General features: G+C 31.3%; 1 protein-coding gene and 1 long non-coding RNA gene across 5 annotated transcripts; one reads left to right on the top strand and one right to left on the bottom strand.

The window, feature by feature from the left end:
* The first annotated feature begins 4018 nt into the window (after positions 1 to 4018).
* On the top strand, positions 4019 to 6416 carry LOC129893085 (uncharacterized). Of its 2 annotated transcripts, none has more exons than XR_008767385.1 (3): positions 4019 to 4043; positions 5117 to 5229; positions 6169 to 6416. It is a non-coding gene; the product is annotated as an uncharacterized LOC129893085 (long non-coding RNA). The 2 variants fall into 2 exon arrangements; XR_008767384.1 differs by lacking the exon at positions 4019 to 4043 and adding an exon at positions 4653 to 4968.
* A 1044-nt stretch (positions 6417 to 7460) lies between these two features.
* Positions 7461 to 14967, bottom strand: LOC129891535 (ubiquitin carboxyl-terminal hydrolase 23). Of its 3 annotated transcripts, none has more exons than XM_055966926.1 (10): positions 14440 to 14967; positions 12196 to 12310; positions 11824 to 11934; positions 11102 to 11274; positions 10553 to 10879; positions 9983 to 10108; positions 9153 to 9833; positions 8267 to 8936; positions 8081 to 8174; positions 7461 to 7907 (listed from the first exon to the last, which is right to left on the bottom strand). In XM_055966926.1, the coding sequence occupies exons 1-10, from the start codon at positions 14761 to 14763 to the stop codon at positions 7745 to 7747; spliced, it is 2784 nt and encodes a 927-aa protein (XP_055822901.1). In that variant the 5' UTR covers positions 14764 to 14967; the 3' UTR covers positions 7461 to 7744. The 3 variants fall into 3 exon arrangements, with proteins under 3 accessions (XP_055822901.1, XP_055822902.1, XP_055822903.1); XM_055966927.1 differs by having other exon boundaries at positions 9174 to 9833; XM_055966928.1 differs by having other exon boundaries at positions 9243 to 9833.
* Between the last annotated feature and the right edge of the window lie 8673 nt (positions 14968 to 23640).

Below are 23640 nucleotides of genomic sequence, written 5' to 3'. Positions count from 1 at the left end.
CAAGTTCTTCAACAATGTACCTATTAAGTTAAAACTTATAATTTATGTTCTTGTTTAATATTAAAAAGGCAACCCTTGATTCTTGCCCATCGAACAAAAGGGGTTGAATATTTAAAAGCAACCAAGCATGCAATCTTGCTATCAATGAAATTATGAGGTTTCAGATTTCATTTTTATTATTTATAGCTAAGTCAATAATAAATATCGAGTATGGATTAGGAGTTTAACTGAACCAAATATATATATATATATATATATATATATATATATATATATATATATATATATTCTTGTTTTCTCAAATGGTAATTGATTTAATAGTATTATGCTAGATTATAGTCAATCTATTATTTGCTTGGAAGTGTATGATCATATATTTAAATAAAAATTGACAAAAAAATTAAAAGAATCGACAAAAATCGAAATGATGAAAAATCGACTTAATTATTTGAGTTGTTAACCGTTCAAACTTTTGAATAAGATAATCACATGATTATACACTTTTAACATTATTTTCTAGTTTTTGCTTTATTTGTCCATTTGTGGAGTGGAAAAGCTCAAATGGAAGTATTTACAAATGCATTCTCATGAATAGTATTTTTGTAATTTTTCAACTGATAGTCTAACTAGTGAGGCACGTAGTGCATCTCACCCTACAATGCCAGTAACCTCTTTTTGTACTTCTAGAATAGGGCCCTCAGGGCCATCTACTCTCTATAATGTTTTGTTTTAATTAATGCAACATATTTTTTTCTACCAAAAAAAAAAAGATCCAAATGGTTTAAGAGCTAATTACTTAAAGACACACTAATTTGTAATATTTCGTATCTTATCAGGTTTTGGTGTGTTCAAATACGTCCAATACATGTATCTCAGAATATATGAAATCAAAATTAGATGTAATTTGTTCTAGATACATTGTATCAGAATGAATTAGCATAACATTATATCGGAATGAATTAGCATGTATTTGGAATACATAACAAATCTCGTTCACCTCTTTCCCATCTCGCTCGCCATTCTCTTATGTTACTGGTATCCCAGATATATGCGAATCACATCAGATACCTACAAATAAATGTATTTAGTGTGTATCTAGTGTGATTCACATGTATCTGAGATACATAACGAATCTCGCTCGCCTCCCTCCTCATCTCACTTGCCTCCCTCCTCTCTCCCTATTCTAATATATCTAGTAGCAAAAATACATGTATCTAAGTGTATCTTCCGCAATATATAGTACTAATATAGAGACCAAAAATGTCATTTCTCCCCTAAAAAGAAAGGATAAATAATGATTTTATTTCATAATATTAAATTTTTAACAACGGACTACAATCGAACTCTTCCATAGTGAGTTGTTGGTTTATCAAGGTAAAGGAAGGTCTAAAGCTTCATCGTTGTCTTATTGGACTATTATACATATTGATAAATAATATTATTCGAGCGTTTGGAATTTGGGCTTGAAAATAAATAATATAATTGCTTGGAATTTGGGCTTGAAAATAAATAATATAATTGCTTAGAAACACACTTGAATTGTAATAGAGATTTGACTGGTAAATTTGAGAGAATAATCTCAATAATTACGTTGGGTGGTATTTTTTGGAGTCTTGGGGTTTGAAGTAGTTTTTTCTTTGGTTGAAAGGTTGTTGCCATTATAATTATATTTTTTAATATAATAAGAGAGGAGAAGAAGAGTTAATTTTATAAAAGAATTCAAGAATGTGATAATTAATATTTAATAAGACCGGGAGCCTTCTATTCATATTTACGAGTAAGAAAATATTGGAAAAGAAATTCTAGGGGTCGATTCTAATTATTTTTAAGATAGGTTTAATAGTTTTATATGGTTTTCTTCCTATATATCATAAAAATAAAAATAAAAGAAGAAGGAATCAGAATAGTTTTAGGATTTTGATACGTCCTCCTAATCATGGTAATTGTAATTGATTAAAGATTTTCTTTTTAAGTTTAATAGATAGTAATTAACTTTAGGCTTACATCTTAAGAAAAAATTAACTAAATATACAATTTATTTTACCATATTCACTAAAATTTTCTACTATTTAAAAAAATTATAAAAATTCCTACTCTCTTCTATTCTTGGATACATAACTTTACGCGTTGTATCGATCGGATACATCTTTTACGCGATGTGTCGGTCGGATAGATCACTTTACGTGATGTATCGGGATATACCTGATGTATCAGGACATTGAATGATGTATCCGAAATTAACACACGATGTATCGGGACATTGAGGGATGTATCCGAAATCGAAACGCGATGTATCGTGACATTTTTGGGATGTATCCAAACGTTTTTGGGATGTATGCAGATTCAACCAAATTTAAGGAATTTTTATAATTTGGGAAAAAGTAGAAATAGAATGTAATTAATTCTTAACATTATGAGATTTCGGTAATCCTTACTAAATTTAATCCGATTAAGCCCTCATTTGTTTGCACTTAATAGAGGTCTAAATCTTAATCATTCAGATTCAGCCCATTAAGTGCATTTGGTTTTTAGGTCTGAATCTGAACCATTCAGATTCAATCCATTAAGTCTATTTGTTTCTTGTTTTAAAAAGTCTCTTAATGGATCTGAAAAGATCTGAATGAATCTGATCTATAGGAGAGTCTTAATAATATTCAGACTTATTAAATACGCTATAAAATAATTACGCCTCACCTCTTTTGCTCTTTGCACGACTTTATCAAAAAAATTATTTTAGACTACTAATTTTATTGAGATTTTGTATGATCAAGCCCTCTGCAATAGTACATTAGATAATACTATTATTGTTGAACAATGTATATACTTGAGACCTTTTATTAGAATAACCACTAATTTTATTGAGACGCTTTGATCTTCAAACTTTCAATCTCGTTTGTATGATCAAATCTGCTTGTGTGATTACGCTAGATATATTATTATTTTTGAATACTTGAGGGCTCTTATTAAGATTTTGATTTAGACCACAATTAGTATTTAAAAATATTCATTATTTTCGTGTTTATAGTTTTGACATTAAACTATAGTGACTTGTCTTTCCAATTTTTAAATTTTTTAGTAAAATCACTATAAAACTTTGTTTGATATTTTTAAATTTTAAATTAAACTATTTAAAGTTCATACACTAGTAATATTTTCTAGAACTAAAATCAAGGTTTTATATTGCAACAAATAACTAACATTTTTTAACTTAAAAAAACTTTTTTCAAGTTATATACTTATAGTTGAACTATGAATATTCTCTTTAAAAATTTTGTTTTAGACAATTAATTTTATTAAGACTTTTTGATCATCAAACTCTCTGGTATGATCAAACTCACTTATGAGATTACACTAGATATATTATTATTGTTGTTGTAGTATTTTAATCTCCCAATACATATGAATCAGAGAGTAGCAAAAAGAAAGAAATATCATAACATACTACAACTAGATTAGTTTTTACTTCTATATTCTAAATATGAAAAAAAAATCTTCGTTTTTGATATTTTTAATCATCTTGATTGTCTTTGTTTAGTTATTTTTTTGTTGCATCTGTTCATATGTTATAGTTATTATATTTTGTATTTCAGCTATGGAACAATCTAGTAAAAATTCAAAAGTGATTTGGAAGAATTTGAAGATAGATAAGACTTTCTTAGAAAATTATATTCATGTCATCGCTTATCATTTCTCTATTGTCCTTGAATACTTCATAGGACAGTGAACACAACCGTCGAGCTTATGTTATAGTACCCAACTTGTTAAAACAAGGACAATTTCTCATGACATTAATATAGAGTGGTCAGAATGTTAACCAAGCAACATTTAAGTTAGCAATAGGAGGATAGATAAAAGACTATAGAAGGTAATTGGTTGATATTAAACAAATCCAAATCTTAAGCCTAATAGTTCAATTGATAACCATCACTCTTATTTTCAGGCTTGCCTCCCCCAACATTCAGTCAGAACTATAATACTGTTTCACCACTAAGAGGCTCAATGTGTTTGATATAATTTAGAAGAAAAAATCACATAGTAGTTGAGTAAGATGTAATCTACTATGTTGTACTGCTCAATTATAGTGTCATCTTTAATTCACTGTTAGTTAAAGCTTTATGTCATTTCATTATTTTTTTGCTATCCTAAGTTTATTCTTAATTGACTTTGATCGATTTGGATTCAGATTCTTTCGACTGCATTCTTGATTTGGTCAAGTTATATTCAATTAATATGTAATTATATTTTGCGAGAAGAAATATCAAATTGATTAAACGTGGGAGAATTTGGATCACCAGTGCAGACTTTGGTCCTAATCGAGAAAGAAAAAGATAAGGGAAGGGGAAATCGAAGAAGGAACATCAAACAACTGTTGTCAAAGTGATGCAGACTTGATATTTGAGTTAAACTTTTGTAACAGATTCTTATGCTTCAAATTATCTATGGCTACTATAATTTCCTTTAAATGCATTTCTAAGGTGGTAGTTTCATAATTTTTTTCTAATATATGTTGACAAAGAAAGAAATTGAAATACCTTATACCTTTTTCAACAGACTTGGGAAAGATCCATAGGGCATTCCCAACAATCTTATGCTTTACATTCAACAAGTAGTTGTTGGTAGACTGTCAGAGTTGAATGTGGCAACAACCACTCTAAACCTGATGGTATTGCGATAATGTTGGCTGATTATTTTGTGACTATAGCATATTTTGTATGAAAAAATATAAGAAATAAAATGAGAAGTGAGCAAACGTACCATATGGAATAACTTATTGAACTATTATTGACGAAAAAAATAGAAATATAGTAGAAAAGCCAAGTAGATTCTTCACGTGAACTTGATACCTTCAACATATTTTGCTTGTAATTGACTGATAAACGACTTATAATCTATTGCTTACTAGATACAAGATTATATCCATGTTATGAATTTGATGGATGATCATATTGTTGAACTTCAGAGATTTAGGTAAGTAATTCTTTCCAAAGCAAAGTTAAGATTTGAATTCTTTTGATCTGTATTCGATATAATGATACACTTCCTTCGAATGATTTTGCTATTTCGTATTTTGCTGTTTAAGGTAACATCTTGTGACATTAGTGTTTCTCTTCAACAGTTTGCATTAGGCTGTGTTGCCAACAATCTGGATACTGAAAACAACAAATTTGTCATGTAGATGATTTCTGCCTCTGAAAGAGTGTCTGGATAATTGCGAAGAAGTGCTAATGGGTGATTATTTGACTGCATTATTGCTTATTTTAGTCTTAATAGGACTAATAAACCTATGGTTTTCATGCTTCATCTCTGAATAGTATCTTTTTTCTTCTTATTTTACTTTCTTCTTCAATAATTCTCAGTTTGTTAAGCTTTTCAATGAGTATTCACATGACAGGGAAAAAAAGGGGTAGCAAGTCTTTTACCACTCTATCTATTATTTGTTTTTTGCATTCCATAGATACAAGGGAACTCTATCATTGTTTTTTCCATCTGTTGTCATTTTATTGTTAATGCCTTATTTTGTCTGGACAAGTAAGAAAATTTGGAGTCTTGCAGGCAGTACTGGAACACACCAATCTTCTACACCTGTTCCTTTTATTTGATATGTATGTATATATATATATTGTTAGGGATAATTATGATTTCTTGCTGCCTTTTAAGAATATACTACTGCATTTCATATTCTGTTATAAAAGATGTCATAATTTGTTAAGGAACAATGATTGAGAAATGTCATAATTTGTTAAGGAACTTGCATACAAGTTATGCTTGCCTCCATTATTTTGCATAAAAATGAAAAATAGCTATGTTGTAAGTTATGATTAAGAAATAATAAACTTTCTTGCAATTTTTTGTTTTGTTTATGAGCTCTGTTGTATATTTGATTCTACTTCTGGACATATCTTTGACAAATACTCAGAAATAGTAACTTCATAATTTCAAGGGGTAAAAAAATAGAGAAGAAAAAATTGAAGGTAAGAAGGTTAAGATTAACCTGATCATATTGAAGCATAACTCTATTTAGACATACAGATGAACATTATAATGCTTATTCCATTCATAATTTGGGGTGGTTACCTCTCTTTAAAATGCCATTCTTTCCCTCTCTTTAAAAATTATTTTGTAGCAAATTTTTTAACTTTTACTAATGTTGTTCTTAATTTATTATAGGTTACACCCACTGGTTTGATTAAGATAGCAACAAATAGATGTGTTGTGTATTCAAATGAATGTGATCTCTATGTGCAAGAGGACTAAACGAAATTGGCCAAGGACCAAATCACACACAGTGTAGTGTGTGATGTTTTTGATTGGTTGGGTGATATTGTTCATATATGGTTGGTTCCTATTGTGAATGTAAAGGTGATAAGATTCTTCCCCTACTTGGAAGTAAAAACTAATAGTTTGTTATCTTTTGAAGATGGAACCATGTATGTTTACGCGTATGTATTTATTATTACAAATGGTTTGATTCTTTCATGTAAATATTGGTTACTGATCTGAATGTGATACTCTTCTTAGGTTCTTATCAGTCCATAATGCAAAAGATCCCTTTGTTTATCTATGTGCAAAATGGTTTAATCACAAGTATATATGCTACTGTGTCTTTACTTGGTTGAACTCAATAGTCCCTCTTATCTCATTTTATTTTATATGGTACTCTTTCTTTTTAGTCCGTCCTAAAAAGAATGTTACTAAAGTCAAACGGTGCCACAGAGGGAGTTTACATGTTAAGTGTGATATGGTCATAGGTTGCCTGGTAGATCTAATTCCCCAAATCCAATCCTGAATGACCATTGAACTAAGATTTAGAGGAATTTTTGCCTTGATGATGATTGGTGTAAAGAAGTGAAGACAAACCCCACCAAAAGTTTACCAAGTTTAAATTATACAATCTTCGTAGGAGAAAACTTGAATCAAGTTTGGAACATGTCCAATCAAATATATGTACTGATAGTAGAGGTGCAAGAATTCCCTATGGCTATTATCATTTCAATACCATGCTTTGTAATAAGAATTGCCATGCCATTTCTGGAAAACTTGTACTACAGTGATCTCATCCCAATTGCAATTTAGGCATATTATCTAATTGCCAGTGATTGTCATAGTTCATTTTGATTATTTCCGAAAGAAGAATTTTAATTTGCAAAATTTGTTGATGATAGCCTTAAAAGTAATAGCGAAAATTTTATACTAAGAACCCGTTTGGATGACCTAAAATTTATAAGTTAGATAAACACTGTTGCAAAATTTTTATTTTTTAAAAATTATTTTGACTTTAAAAATAAGTGCTTAAAGATACTTCTATTTTATTATTTTCAAATTCTATAAAAATACTTTTAAAATATCTTAATTTAAAAAGATCTAAGGTAAACCAATTCAACTAGACAAGTAAACAACTCCAATGTTGGGGTCTCACTTGAAATATTCCTAAAAATTCACCAGTATGGACAAACAGAAAGTGAAACAAACATTTTCAAACACATGTTATTCATTTGATGAGTCATATGATCCAATGTCCACAAACATTACATCTTTCTCAAGACCTCACAAAACCAAAACTGAGGTAAATCACTGGCTACAAAAAAGATACACATTACTTGATCAAGCCTTCAATGGTAGGCTTACAGCCAAAGCCAAATCTGGACCAAGCTGGGAATGCAAACCGTTGCCATCTCGGTGCATGTGGAATTCGTCGGGTTGTGCTTCTTGATAGGTTAAGTCAAAATATGTTCGTGCAGGTTCATTATAATATCCTGAATGGCTGGTTTGCAGAGCTAGAGCGCTCAAGCCTCGCTTTCTTTACCTTGGTCTTTTTGCTTGCAATTTCTTGGAAAAGGTTTGGTCCACCAAATTCAATTTTGGAGCTCCTAATCTTCCTTCTCTTACCTGCGTCATATTCCTCATCCCTAAAATAGATATGTCGTTAAAAGTTGTACTTAAAACATAACAACAAACAACAACATACTCTATGTAATCTCACGAATATCTACATCAAGAAAAAAGATCCAACAGCATTTTTAGAGCATATGTTTTATGATCTTTAAACACAAGTATGTCCACAATAGACAGAGAGACTCACCACTCATCCCCGATGTACCCAATGGAGCCACAATTTCCATTCTGTGCTTCTACGCCATTCAAGAAACAAACTTCCACACCATCCCAACGAGCAACTGTGACAATCAAATAGGAAGCAGCTATGTTTCAGCTGACAAAGGCAATAATAAAATCATAAAGGCACATGTAGTTGCAAACAAGTACTTACCGCTTGACTCCAAACCTCTGGTAAGCATATTCAACAGACCTTTCTGTGTTGCAACTACTTTAGTCTCTTTAGAATCGGTAGACTGTCTATTGTCAACACCTTGATTTCCTACTGATGCCAAGCTAGAACTTTTTTGTGGTTGTTTGTCATTTGCTAATACAGTGCCGTTGTTCACAACTCTCGCATCATCAATTGTATTCCTCAGGAGATCCCCATTGCGTCCAGCAGTTTTCGTATCTAAACTGGAAACTTTCTCAGTGGAACCAAATTTTGACTTCTTTCTTTGAGAATGCGTTGAAGAAGATATCAAAGTATGGGACAATTTGGATGTAGATGGCCCAAGATCAGAATTACTCTCATCCACGGAACTTGGATTGCTACGCTTCCTCTTTCCAATTTTATGTTTCATTCGTTTGAGTTTTTTCTTCCTTTTCAGTCCCAAGGCTGGATCTAAGATCATAAAACTGAGATGCATCTTGGAGACACGACTCTTGAAAGACTTCTTTTTGGTCTTCAAGCATGCCTTGACAGTAGCTACCTTTTCTGTTGAGCTAGTCATAGTTGGTTGGCTCACTACTCCGGCCGATTCAGCACCTGCTTTTCTCTGTCCAACATCATTATTAACTTCAACATCTGAACCACCTAAACTGCCATAGGAGATGTCTTTTACCTGAAAGGAAATTTATCAATAAACATAAGACAGAGAATAACACTGCTTATTTTCCTAGTTTGGTTAGTTGTATCAGAAAAGCATTGCTTCTTTTCCTAGTTTGGTTAGTTGTATTCAAAATCCAGCATGAAAGAAAGAAGATACAACATAAGGAGGAGCATAGCACAATAATCAATCAGAAATATATATATATATATATATATATATATATATTACCACTCGAGAGTTGGTGTTTGCCTTGCATTCCTCTTGTTTGTCTTTGTTCAACAGTTTGTCAGGAGCACTTGGATCTTTGTCATTACTTACGCTGCTACAGTGAAATGGTATTGCAGCAGAGCAAGTCAACTCTTTGATGGTTACATTGCCATTAGGTAGTGGGGTAGAGTCCCCGCATCTTGTTTCACCCTTGTTATAAAGTCTATGAATTCCATTGGAGACTGGTACAGCAGGCTTAGCTTTAAGGAAGGATGGTCCATCCCTTGCGTCTACAACAGAAGGGTCCTTTACTCTGTCACCTGTTTCTTGTACTTTCGACAAATTTTCTAGCTGTATAGCCCCTCCGTGAGAAGAGAACCCACTAACTACTGCACCATTAACCTTTGAGGGTGCCAGAACCTTTGTTGAAGTTCCCTTTGAAACTTCGGCACTTAACGTCTCCCTTTGATCTTTTGTACCAGATAAGGAATCCTCATTCTTCACATGAAATCCATTTTGAGCAGTATCCTTAAATCTCTGGCTGTGATTAGAATATATTTTATTTCCTATGCCATTAGTGATCACATTATCATTGCGGGCAACATCTACCAGCTTCTTAGGCACAGGAGATTTCTTATCCCGAACATAGAACAACATGTATGCCTTCTGTTCCAACACCTTTCTCTCACTTACTTGAACCACCTACAAGTACATAGGAGAATAGAAATATTCAGAAGCTATTCTTTACGACAGTCGGACTACATTACCATAAACTATTTGCTTAAGTTTAAAAAAAATCTGAAACACCGAAACATCTAAAAGCCAAAAGATAGAAAGCAAAATGTATATACCTGATTGTCATCAAGGGAGTACCAATTTCCACTTGAAGTACGAACAAAGCAATAATAATGACCAGAATGGGTGCTCCAACCTGCATGAACCAGCACACCATAGAGTGTGTACTTCAATTCACCACCCTGCAAAATAAGAGGGAATCCCATGAGTTTCTAAAAATAGAGGAATTCCAGATATAAAGGAGGTACCAAAAAAAGTATCACAGAAGTATCAAAGCAAGATAATAGCAAGTAAAGCAAGCACCGGTATTGCATGTATTTGAGACTACGAATTGTTTCCACTATTTGTTATGTAAGGTTGATACCTCATTGGTGAAGTCTAAAACTACCACACACAAGAATATCAGCAGAATTGATGAAAAAACATCTTCTCAACTACTTGACATGCAATGCGATGAATTTTGCAGAACATTCACGTCAATTCATCATCCAATTAATAGGCTGCTAATTATCTTATTTGGAGATTAGTCAAATCACAAAATAAGAGCAGGTTCACATGACAAATATTAGATCTAAAACAAAGAAGGTAAAGGAGTTCTCAACTGCAAGGAGGAAAACTATTCTTACATAGGTATCGGAGACAAAATGTTTTAAGTCTAAAGTAGGCCCATAGTGAATCTTTTTATCGATCTTTTGCCCCGGGACATGTGAACCAAATCGCTTCAAGTGGATGGTTAGGACATGAGGTGCCTGGTCAATCGTTAGCCGTTTAGTAGCCTTCACTTTCTGTTTGCACTGCTGACATTGATACTGCCTCTGACCACCATCTAATAGCTCTCTGGCAGTGAAATGGTCAAGTGCTTTGTGGAGTGAATCTGCCCTTAAAATTTCTAGACTTAAATCCAGAAATGGATCAAACTTGTCAGAGCAAAATTTACACTGCATGCACTGCACCTGCAGATCATTTGGAAAGATGCAATGGGCAAGGAGTCAAAAGAATTGTTAGAAAAGGAAGAAAGGAAATATCCCCCACCCCCACCCACATTCACAGCGAAATAACGCTTCTCTTGTTTTTTGGAGGGGAGGGAGATCAAGTCACAGCAAGTAAAAATTTTCTGAACTCCTCCCAAAAGTTACTAGATCTACCACACTAACAGAAGAGCAACTGAAATGTACCTGACTGCGAAGACGCCCACCAAATATCTTATGAACCAAACTTTTCTCATAAGCACTGGGGGATTCACTAGGCACTCCTGAAGGTAAGCAACATTTATGCATTGACTCAAGTAGATTCACCATGTATTCATGTGCATCCTCCTGTCTAGCATTTCGAAAATTCCGTGATATGCCTAAAGACATAATTAAGGATCAACTGTGACAGTCAAATGTCTAAAAGCCTTCAAATATGGAATAATAAGAAAAATAAGATGCATATTCTGAAGCAGTATACTCGGTGTAAATCTCGAGGATAGAGAAGCAAGAATCCTATCGTCAGCCTTCTAAAAAATCTCTATCATACCCTTATTTAAACCCCAACTTGTTAGAGACGGAGGCATAGTTGTCGTTATCATACCTTTTATTAACTTTCTGACTAAACAAAAATGTACATGGAAATAAAACAAAAACAGTCAAGTCACCAGACTTTGAAATATATTGGACATCAGATTTACATGATAACTTAGTACATCCTAACCAAAAGAAAAGGCTTATGAACATGACTGAAATTGCACTACTCTTGCTTAGGGGGGGGGGGAGGACACCAAGAAAACAAGTGAGAAAGGGGTAAATCAATCATCAGAAAAAGAGAATAATAGCCAGAGAAACCACTTAAAATTGTAAACTAAAAGCAGAAGTCGCAGTCCAATAAATTAATACACTACAGGGAATAGGAAGGATACATCGCAAGTTTGACACAAGATCCTTGGGCGCCAGTATTTTCCCAGTTGCCTGCAAAGCACGACTCACGTGTTTTTGGATGGCGCATAAAGCACAAAAACCAGCCATACGACCTTCAATAAAACAATAAAACACAAGTTAACAAACATATATGCTCTGACAAAATTGACCTTCAATAAAACAATAAAACACAAGTTAACAAACATATATGCTCTGACAAAATTAAGGATCCAAGACCAGAACCCACATAATATAGATATGCAGAAACCAAAACCGAAGTTTAGTTTATGTGAACAGCTCTTATACTCTACTCAAATATTCACTTCAAAAAGATCAAAACATGCACACGCAGGAGACTGGAGACAGAGACTCACAGGAATTTTGATGTTTCCCACTTTCCAAGTATGCTGCTAATGGCTCAGTGTATGTAAGACACTGTAATACTGAATTGAGGAAGCAGGTATTCCCAAGATTTTGCAAGCCGGCTCCCTGTAACAAAGACAACCGGTCCCATAATTAAGCAATATGGAGACTTCGATAAAAAGATTGATCTCCAAGTGTAAATAAAATGGTCTTAGTAGGTCTCCTTGATTCATCACGTGATTCTTGTCCAACAACGTTCTTGAACTAAAAACGTTAAACGAGAACAAGGTAAAGCATAAAGTAGTTCATTTTACCCGCAATAGAGCAAGATCAAATTCCAAAAACAACCAAAGAGCCATCAGAGAACCAAGAGGAAGAAACTATAAGTTCCACCATACCATCAGCTACAATCTCAGAGCTACTTGAAGTAGAAAGATACATGACTAAACACCACGTCAATTAGTATGTCTCCTTGATTTATCACGTCATTCTTGTCCAACAACATTCTTGAACTCAAACATTAAACGAGAACAAGGTAAAGCATAAAGTAGTTCATTTTGCCCGCAATAGAGCAAGATCAAATTCCAAAACCCACCAAAGAGCCATCACAGAACCAAGAGTAAGAAACTATAAGTTCCGCACATTCCATCAGCTACAATCTCTTGAAGTAGAAAAATACATGACTAAACACATTCCATCAGCTACAATCTCTTGAAGTAGAAAAATACATGACTAAACACCACGTCAATTAGTTCAAAATAGTAAGACATGCATATCCACTAATTTTCGGAGTAAAAAGCAATCTACAAGGAAAGTGTGCCTCAATTTAAGGAAAAAAGGACAACAAGAAAAGATTCACTCTGCTTTGGGGTTCACATATGCAGTCTAATGCAGATTTATAATTGTGAGATCGTACGAACAAAAAATGGCTCCAATTACATGTGACAGTATAATGGGCCTCCAATCAAAACCCTAAAAAGAACAGTAGAGCGGCACAAGATGTATATAAACTCTTTTTGTCCCTTACCCAATTCGTCTGGGACAACATAATAACAAAATAAACCACTTTTATCTTATCAAACCAGAGCTTTTGACTTCTAGAGCCTTTTGTATCTTATCACATCTCTCTCATCTTACTTTATAAATAAAAAAAAAGACCCTTCCTCACACCAGAATTTCTTTTGTGTTAAAACATGTAGACTTCAATGTAAACCAACAATTGCCAGAATGACCTTACCAAAAGTTGATTCTCATAAAATATGGAAGTTGCGTATCCTACCTAAAAAATTAAGGCAACCCACAAGCTTTATAAACCCTTTTACATCCTTACAGAATCCAAGTGGGACAACTATACAACCTAAACAAAAAATGCACAATTCTAATAGAAGGAAACCCAAGGGTGTGGCCTCGTGATCAATGAAGTAGTTGAGAACCCTGAGGTCTCAGGTTCAAAACTTAGCGGAGACAAAAAACACTAGTGATTCCTCTCATTTGTCCTAGCCTTGGTGGATAGAGTTACCTGTTACCTGTTGCAGGTGGCTGGTGGCAGGTATCTCGCGAAATTAGTCGAGATGCGGGAAAGCTGGCCCCGACACCACAATCATCAAAAAAATAAAAGAAGAAGGAACGGATTCATGTATGTGAGGATTCATTTATCTGACAAACAAATAATAATGGCATTTCACCGTTACACAAAGGTATAAGATTCTTTCCAGGGGAGGGCACAAATTGGCCATGGAAGATGCTGCAAGCAAAGGTACCTCCAACCGTGCCATTCTTTGGATGGATTCACCTCAATGTAGCTAGTTTAGCACAAGATAACTTGCTAAAGGGGGTTTCCTATGTAGTAGATGTTATATGTGAAGGAGAAGCATACTGCGGAGGAGTGTAGATCATCTATACTGTCCAATTGCATGGGAGCTATCAGCTCCTTGCATAGTTAAACAAGGAGTCTCTTAGCGTGCTTGTATTATAAGTTTTGAACATAGCACCCTCTTCACACCGCATGATCACCTTACGTTTTCATGGGAAAAATAGAAAAAATATGACCTAAAAGCATTCATAAACATGATTCAAGCAATATAATCAACCCAAAGGGGGGAATGTGAGGGGGGAACAGAAATAGATGCAAAACCCAAATATCAAAAGCAAAAAAAATCTAAAATATCCATATAACTATAAAGCAAATATGCACAATCAAATACAAAGTGAAAAAAAAAATTAATTAACAGAAATAGATGCAAAAAGAAACTCACAATTCTCATAATCTTTCTGAAAGCAATTCCAAAGCTCACTTCCGGATCCATCCCATTACTTTCCATCACCGCATCACCGCCACCCTTTTTTCCGGCGCCGACAAGTGACCCATTTTCTTTCCGGGTCTCAGAATTCGGGTTTAGTGTTTCTAGCTGAAACCCACTATTATTTTTCCCACTGATAAACCCATTAAACGGCTTCCTCGCCAAATGAAACTCAATCTTCCGATGATACAACGACGACGATGTACCCATGCACGGATCCGACACAATTAACTGTGGACCCAAATTTTCCTCCATTCTATCCATTGTAGCTTCACCCATTAAACCCCTTTTCTATTTTCTACATAAAAGTATCAAAATCAAACCTTTTTCAAGAAAACTTGGCTAATTTTTGCTGTTTTCACTCCTTTTTAGAATAAATACATGAATCAAATTGGATTTTTCACCGGAAATTCACTGAACAAATATGAAAAAGAGAAAAGGGGTTTGAGTTTTTCGGCTCTTAGAGAAAGAGAAGAGCTAAGAGAAAAGCTTAAAACCCTACAAACTAAAACAAATATAGTAAGGTGTCTACTTTACACTGTTCCGCGATACACTAGATAAGGTTTTAACATTTGGCTTATAGAAATTTGACACGTGTACTTATAAGGGTATTTTTGTCATTTTAAAAAATATTTTTTTGTGATGTTGAAGAAAAGTGTGATATAAGTAGTGGTAGAAATTGAACCTAGGGAAAAAATATGGAAATTTTTAATGTTAAAATTCACTACCAATTTATCTTACCTATAATTAAATTTTTGAAATTTGCTATGGTTATAAGGTAAGGGGAAAAAAGTTTAAAGGAGATTTGGATTTTAGTCTCGTAAAAAATATGTTTTTCAAATGAAAGGATATATGTATGTTTGAATCGTGGATATAGAAAAATAAGTTAATATTATGTATAACAAAATTATATTGATTCAAGTTATTTTTGTATTTGTGCAAGAGTATAGTATGTTGCTCGCTTTTTGTTATATTAAATTTTGAAGAAAATTATTTTTCTTAATTGTTTTTTTATATATATGAAGATTGCAAATCACCTAGTTATATGTCTAAGGATGGAGCTACGATGATGTCAGGGTGGTCATCCGAACATTATTCATTGAAAAAAAAATTGTATAAGGAAATTAAAATTATTTTAGAATTAAAATTTTTGCGTTAAAACTTGATCTAGCTAGGCCTAGTTAGCTTTGAAATCAAATGGGCCTTTGCTTTAAAATTGGGCCTAATGTTATGAAATTAAAATGGATCATAAACCGTAAATTCAATCTTAAAAATCATGTTTGGTTTTATTAAGAAAGCTATTTTTAAATTAAAATAATTAAAAATTATAATTTAGTTAAATATTGTATTGATTTTTTTTTGGTGCACCCAATCATACCCTTAAAAGGAAAAATTGGAAGAATATACACATTAAGACTTTTTTCCTAATATATGAAAATACTCTTATTTAATTACAACAACATAACATATTCTGTTTATTCCATTATTTTAATTTCTTTTTTTTATTCTTTCTTATTTTTTAAAAAAGATTTTTTTTCTCTTTCTCTTTAATTCCATTTTTTTTTCTCTTTCTTATTTTTTGAAAAATAAAATTCTCTCTCTATCTCTCTTAAATTTTGTCTTTTTTTATCTCTCTTGTTGTTTGGAATTTTTTTTCTTTCTCACTTAATCATTCTTGTTTTGGATCGTTTTGAGGGCTGTTCTAGATGGATGCACCACGAGACCTCTCGCGGATGCTTATCTAAACTACGGAACTCTTCAATTTTATCCTTTTTTATCTCTTTATTTTGAAAACATATGTTTTACTCTCTCTCTTTAATTTGTCCTTCTTAATTTCTAGTATGGTCTGATTTTTTTTTTCTTTCTTCTTTAATTTCATTCAAATTTTTTTGGACAAATCTCTTTTTACTTATCTCTCTTCAAATTTATATATTTTAGTTATAAAAAGGAAAAAAATAATATTTTTATTCATTTTTAACCATAATGAATAACTTACACCAAAATATAATCAAATTGTATACCAGATTACATTACACTTAAAGCTTATTTTATAGTTTTAATTGTAAAGTTGAGTGTATTAAATAGTGTATAATGTTGGTTAAGTTTGGTGTGCAATTATTTTTAAACACAATGAATAACTTACACTAAAAAACAATCAAATTAATAAATAACTAGATCAACATATATGAAAAAATCACCATAATTGAAAAAATTTCATTCGTAAAAAATTTAAATTACAAAGTATTATATTTATGATATTGTTTTACAAAGCAGCACCAACATACCAAACAATTATACTAAAATAAATATACAAATTATAATTTTACACCACAAAAGCATATTAAATAAATAAAAAAAACAATCTTTATTGCGCCCATCGTAATTGGTGTTTGCATCATAAATAACTCCTTCAATCTTGAAATTCACATATTTTTCTGTGATACATTTCAACAAAAAGTTAAAAACATACTAAACACAAAGTTTAATAATCAAATTCGAAATAAATGGTTAAGCTATTTTATATCACCAAAAAACCTCATACAAAATGGTGCACATTATGGTTAAATAATGATGTTCAACCCAACATGATCAATAATATATGACCTACACCAAGATATACACCAACAAACACCAATAAAATAAATCAAATACCAATTATCATACACCATAGTAGAAAATAAACCCTTTATAAATTCATAATCAAACCTAAAAAAGAAGTATTGTAAATCATAATATAAACAAACCAATACTAGACCAACTCGTATTGCAGTATAATATATTTAATAGTTATTTGATAATATTTGGTAGCATATTTGTAAGGAAATAATTAGTTTTTCTTAATATTTGGTAGCATATTTGGTAGAAAATAATTAGTTTTCTTATTTCAATATTGTATCACATATATATTCTCTCTTGGGGGAATGAATGAAAGGCAGTCAAGCAGTCAAGATTGTATAGTTATTTTCATGGTATCAGAGCCTTACGATCTTGGTAGTGAATCAAAGAGCTACCACTGTCGGCGGGCGGTTATTACCCATATATGCCGCCCGTCTGGCCCATGGTTATGTTAACAAAAGTAGGATAAATGTTATATGTATGAATCTCATATGCAAGGGAAGAAAATTCAGTCAGACAGGTCACTGTGCGTCAGTTGTTTTATGTCAACCCTATATCCCTCAGTGTTTGTGTAGCACTGTGTCATCTTTCCGGTGACTACTTTCTTATAACTAATTTGCATAGCACCGTGCATCTTTCCGATGACTACTTTGTCATATCCAATTTGCGTAGCACCGTGCCATCTTTTCGGTGACTATTTTCTTGTTTCAGTAGAGTCGTTCCATCAAGCCGACCTTATTCATATAATTTCTATTTTCTAGTAAGGCCATCCCATCAAAGTGTTTTTTTTCATCGTAAATTTTCATGGCTGGTGAGGACGTACCTACTCCACCACCACCCAAAATTGAGTCTAATTCTCTCTATTTTCTCGGCCCTCAAGATCGATTCGGGGACTATATCACGCCTACTCGTTTCAAGGGCGACAATTTTGATGAATGGACAGCCGACATACAACCAAAGCTCTAGTCAAAACTCAGTTTGACTTCTTGCTTTTCAAGTTGGGCATTTTTGATTCACATGCTCCAACTTGAGGGGGTATTGCAGTATAATATATTTGATAGTTATTTGATAATATTTGGTAGCATATTTGTAAGGAAATAATTAGTTTTTCTTAATATTTGGTAACATATTTGGTAGGAAATAATTAGTTTTCTTATTTCAATATTGTATCACATATATATTCTCTCTTGGGGGAATGAATGAAAGGCAGTCAAGCAGTCAAGATTGTATAGTTTTTTTCAACTCGTATAAATCATTCTACGATCATATAAAAAAAAATTAATGAACATACATTAAAAATTATCAACTACCATGTTCTACATACAAATCACACACACAAAAAATTTTCATAAAACAAATACCAACTGCCATGTACCATTATGCAAACGATCAAAAATATCATGCATCATATAATATAATTACACACAAAAAAATTAAACCATAACACATTAAAAAAATCATAAAAGTCAACTGTTATAATATTTAAACCATAACACAATCAAATCGAAAATGGACCAACTCTAAAAAAAATTAGCTACTATAATACACCATATAAATGCCAATATTAATATCAACTGTAAAACACCATATACAAACCACAAATAATACAATATTCAAAATCAAAAAAAAATTATTATAATATTTAAATCATAGCACAATCCAATCAAAAATGGACCAACTTTTAAAAAATTAATTAGCAACTGTAACATACCGTATATACATCAATGATAATACCATCTGTAAAATACCATATACAAACCACAAATAACATCATATTCAAAACCACAAAAAAACAACTTATTATATAGCATAAATACCAAATGCTACATAACATTTTCAACCCAATACTATACCATATATCATACTCCATAAATACACCAATTAAACTAACAAAGCCAATATAAATACCATTAACAAGTCTAAAAAATTCAACTCGTACAAATCATAATATAGCCTAACCACAAAAAAAATAAAATCTGTGGATAAAATAAATTAAATAACAAACGCTAAATATCATAATCAATTCACTCAAATACCAACTATCATACACCATAATCTCACTAAACACAAAACTAAAAGCTATAAATAATAATCGAACATAACAAAAAAATAGGAAAAAAAACTCCACAATTAACCCCCCCCCAAACACAAACAACCCACATATATGTTATTATAATACAATTTTTTTCCATCTCATTTTCTGTCATGCTAAATCAAAATAAATACGATGTTCATATCTTCCATTCTATCAATTAACAGAAGAAAGAAATTAGAGTGTTTGATTTTGAGTAGAATATTTTTTTTTAGTTTATGAGAGATGAATCATTAACCATTAATTATAGTTTGACTTATTATTGAAAGGTAAATAACTAAATGGGAGTAATTTAATGGATGAGAAGTTCATTAAAGGTAAAACAACGTGTCCTCCATTTTAGGAATTCTCTTTTTTTATTATTGGTCATTCCTATTATTAGTCTTCCTTTTTTTAAAAAAAGTTTTTTGTTTATGATTGAAAAAAAACTAGTGTAAATTAAAACTATTGTTATGTTGTGGTTATTTAGATGTTTATTTTGTAAAGTTAAGTTTTTTACCTCAAACTTGTGGGATTACTCACGAGTTCATTTGTCAAATAATAAATTAAATTCACATAAGTAATATTAATTATGTGAATCACAAAATAAAATTCTCGTTTAGGCATAGATATTCCTAAAAATATTTGGTCATATAATTTGTCATTATTTGACAAATATTTTTGACAAACAATCCGAATTTTTAAATACTAGAAAAAGTTAGTATTTGGGCCAAATATATTATTTAAAAACTTTTAAATTTTTTAAAATTACCTCAAACTTTTATATTTTATAAAAACGGTCATCATTTAGTTTTGGATTGAATTTCAACCCTAGTTTGTTGTATAAAAATTATACAGTTATATACATATTTTATACATGTTTTATCTGAGCTTTCTCTCCGAAGTCATTTTCAATTACAAGTAGTAATAATAATTTTTCATATACAGATCAACGATGTTTTCCTTTTGTTTCCTCTTTTTTCGGATTTATATTAATTGTATTTGTTGTCATGACTTTTCACGGAACGTGTTTATTATAAAATGATAATACAAATTTACGAATATTTTTAATAATTTATAAATTTATGAATATAAATCATATTTATTTAAAAAATCAAATATTTCTTTCAAAATCTATGACCAAACGCTTATTAATGTTTTGGAGTTTACAGACTTTACATAAGTAGCAATTTGTTACAAAACATTGTGTTTTGGTCTTAGTGGGCTTGTATTGACTATTACACATGCTTTGGGCTTTGTCCCACAATATTTTGTGATTGGTATTAGAAGGTTTTACATTAAATTGAAATTATTTGGACTTAATTAAGAAAAAAAAATGTATTGATGAAATATTTTACACGATTCATTTTGGTGATTCGTCAAATATTATGTGGTTAACTTTTAGTGATTTATCAAGATTCGTGATTAAATTGTGCAGCATTTTGTTAGGATTTGACCAATAATTCTGGTGATTCGTCAAGATTTATGACAAAACTAGTAATTTATTAGTCTTTGATGAAATAATATGGCGATTTGATGAAATAATCCCTCACTATATAAAGCTAGCGGTATCAATATGAGCCAGACCTGTCCATTCGGGCTAGCACATACAGGCTTTGAAACTTATGGGTCAGGCGGGGCTGACCCATTATTTTGACGGGCCAAAAAATAGTCAATCCAATTCATAACTATGTGGGCTACGGATTGTGCCGTACTAGCCACTTTTTAAAAAGAAAATATTTTTTATAATTTAAATTCTAATTTTAAAATGTTGACATATATATCGATAAGACAATACATAGTGTTTACTACTTATTAACCAAGTCTCAAATTCATAAATAAAATAATCTTAATAATACTTATTAGCTTCGGCTTCAAGTAAAAAAATTAGTTGTATGACTTCAATATGAAATCATTGTCATTTTTATATCTGGACCAGGCTAAAAAGCCCAACCCACAATGTTCAAGTCCTACAGACTAACAGATTTATCTGGACTGGGCTAAAAAATCATTTTCTTAAATGAGCGCTAAAAATCTCAATCCAATCCTATTAAACCACGGGCTGGATCGGACTGAATTGGATCTACCCTTATTGACGGCTGTAATTATAAATAACTACATGTAGTTCATCTGTGGTATACAAATTTAACCTTAAATTTTTCTTTAATTATAATTAATTACCATGATTAGGAGGACGTACTGATGGATCAAAATTCTAAAACTATTGGGATTCCTTTTTTTCATGATATATATAGGAAGAAAACCATATAAAAATATTAAACCTATCCTAAAAATAATTAGCATCATAAAACTAGAATTTCTTCTCTTTATAAAATCAACTTTCGTTCTTTTATCTTATTATCTTATAGTAAAATAAATTATTATGGCACCAACCATTCAACGGAAGAAAAAACATTCACTAAAAACATCAAGACTCCAAGACATACTACCCATTGAAATTATTGAGATTATTCTCTCAAATTTATCGGTGAAATCTCTGTTACGATTTAAGTGTGTTTCTAGGCAATGATGTTGTTTGTTTTCAAGCCTAAACTTCAAACAGTCGAGTAATACTATTTATCAACATGAAACATGAACAATTATCGCGATGTATAATAATCAACTTGTAATAAAAAGGCGATGACAGAGCTTTAGTCCTTCCTTTTCCTTGATATATAGCATTTCTCTACTAAAAGAAAGAGTTTTAATGTAACTGATAGAATTGATATCATATGACTAGAAGGTTACGGATTCAAGACTCTAATTACCAACTGAGTTACTATCGTTATTTTTTTGTTTTGACATGTGTTAATTCTTTTTTCTCTAGTTTTTTTCTTCTTTTTAATGTTGTTGACGGTTGGTGTTGAAGTGATACTTCAACATTCATAAATTAGTACTTTTTATGTTACAAAAATAAAAGTATTTAGGGAAAAGAACATTTGGATCCCAAAAATTAATGGAAACTATTTACGAGCAGCTATATACTCTGATGTTATCAAAGAGAACTAGAGAAGTAGAGTGTGTGTGAGTATATATATATATATATATATATATATACTCCGATGGTATCTAAGATGAAAAATAGTGGTTCAATGAATAAAGTAAGGGCAGACGAGTAAATAGTTTGGGTTGTGGATCCAACTCAGATAAATAGTTTGTGTTAGGTCCAATTTGAGTAAATACTTTGCCTAATGGGTCTAATTTGTGTAGTTTTTTTTTTACATATTTGTTCCTCGTAATTATCAACTCGATACGGGACTATATACTTGCAAGATTTTGTAATAAGGTAAATTTTATCTATCAATTTGAAACACATGTGATACATCAAGATTTTGCTACTTAATGCGTCGCAAATTTACTTTCAATTTTGTTTAACGAGGTCAAAACGCACATGGTGACTATGAATAAACGAAAAATATCACATAAATTAATATGAAACGAGTAATTGAATTATTAACAATTAGTTGTGGTAGATGCAACAAAATATCGAATAATATACTTCCAGTGGGAGAAACTAATAATATATCAACTACTAATAATTAGATCAACGATTATATTGTATTTAATATTCAGCCTATAGAGTTGAAATTCCAAAAATCCAAACAGTCTTTTTTCTTTATTCCTTTTTTATGAATAAAATGTTTTTTTAAATATTTTGCATAATTTTTTTCAAAAAAATAAAAATAAATTGCAAGAGTCCTAGATTCTCAGACTTTAATTTAATTAGTATACATTAAATCCTGACGTGCGGACTGGTTTCCAAGGAGAAATTATTAGACGTTAAACATGCATGCATGACTTTGCTAATAATAATTTTGTAGTAATTTTCATTTGTTTCTCATGTACTCGAATAGAGACGGATTTAGAATTTGAAGTATATAAATTTCTACGATTATCTAAAGTTAGAATATAATAATAGTAAAATTTATCATCAAATATTTAGCAATTTGAAGTATATAAATTTCTACGATTATCTAAAGTTAGAATATAATAATAGTAAAATTTATCATCAAATATTTAGCAATTTTTTAATATATAATAGAATTTACGAAAATTACTGAATTTCTGTGAGCATGTATATTGTAACGCTAAATTCGCTTCTACACTTTAAAATTATTTTCTATTTCCTTTTTTCTTGACACTAAAAAAAATCCGCAAAAATAACAAAAAAAGTCTCAAGAAAAAGAGTTTCAACAACAACAGAATGTGCTAACTTTTGATATTTTGATTTTATTTTAAGACACTTCTTCGATGAATGATTAATATATTTATTTTTCACAAAGTATATATTGTGCTTTTTCCAAAATGTACATTTAAATTTTCTATCAATTTAAATAAATATCATTAAAGAAAAGAAAAAGAAATCCATGCTAGTTGACAAGAATTATTCTATAAAAAATTCATTTCTTTTTTGGTTGATGTTTATATTTTTGTTTAGGAAGGTCATTTCCACTTTAATCAACCTATCA

This window comes from Solanum dulcamara, chromosome 6 (assembly GCF_947179165.1).
Source record: "Solanum dulcamara chromosome 6, daSolDulc1.2, whole genome shotgun sequence".
Taxonomy (NCBI): domain Eukaryota; kingdom Viridiplantae; phylum Streptophyta; class Magnoliopsida; order Solanales; family Solanaceae; genus Solanum; species Solanum dulcamara.
Note: the sequence above shows the minus strand (reverse complement) of the source record. Positions and strands in the feature narration are given on the sequence as shown.

Excerpts from the sequence above, each read along its gene's own strand:
- LOC129891535 (XM_055966926.1), bottom strand. The coding sequence starts at position 14,763 with ATGGGTGAAGCTACAATGGATAGAATGGAGGAAAATTTGGGTCCACAG. Across the intron at positions 9,834-9,982 it reads ACTCCCTTGATGACAATCAG|GTGGTTCAAGTAAGTGAGAG; the intron begins GTATATACATTT and ends ATGTACTTGTAG. Across the intron at positions 7,908-8,080 it reads GGGTACATCGGGGATGAGTG|GGATGAGGAATATGACGCAG; the intron begins GTGAGTCTCTCT and ends TATCTATTTTAG.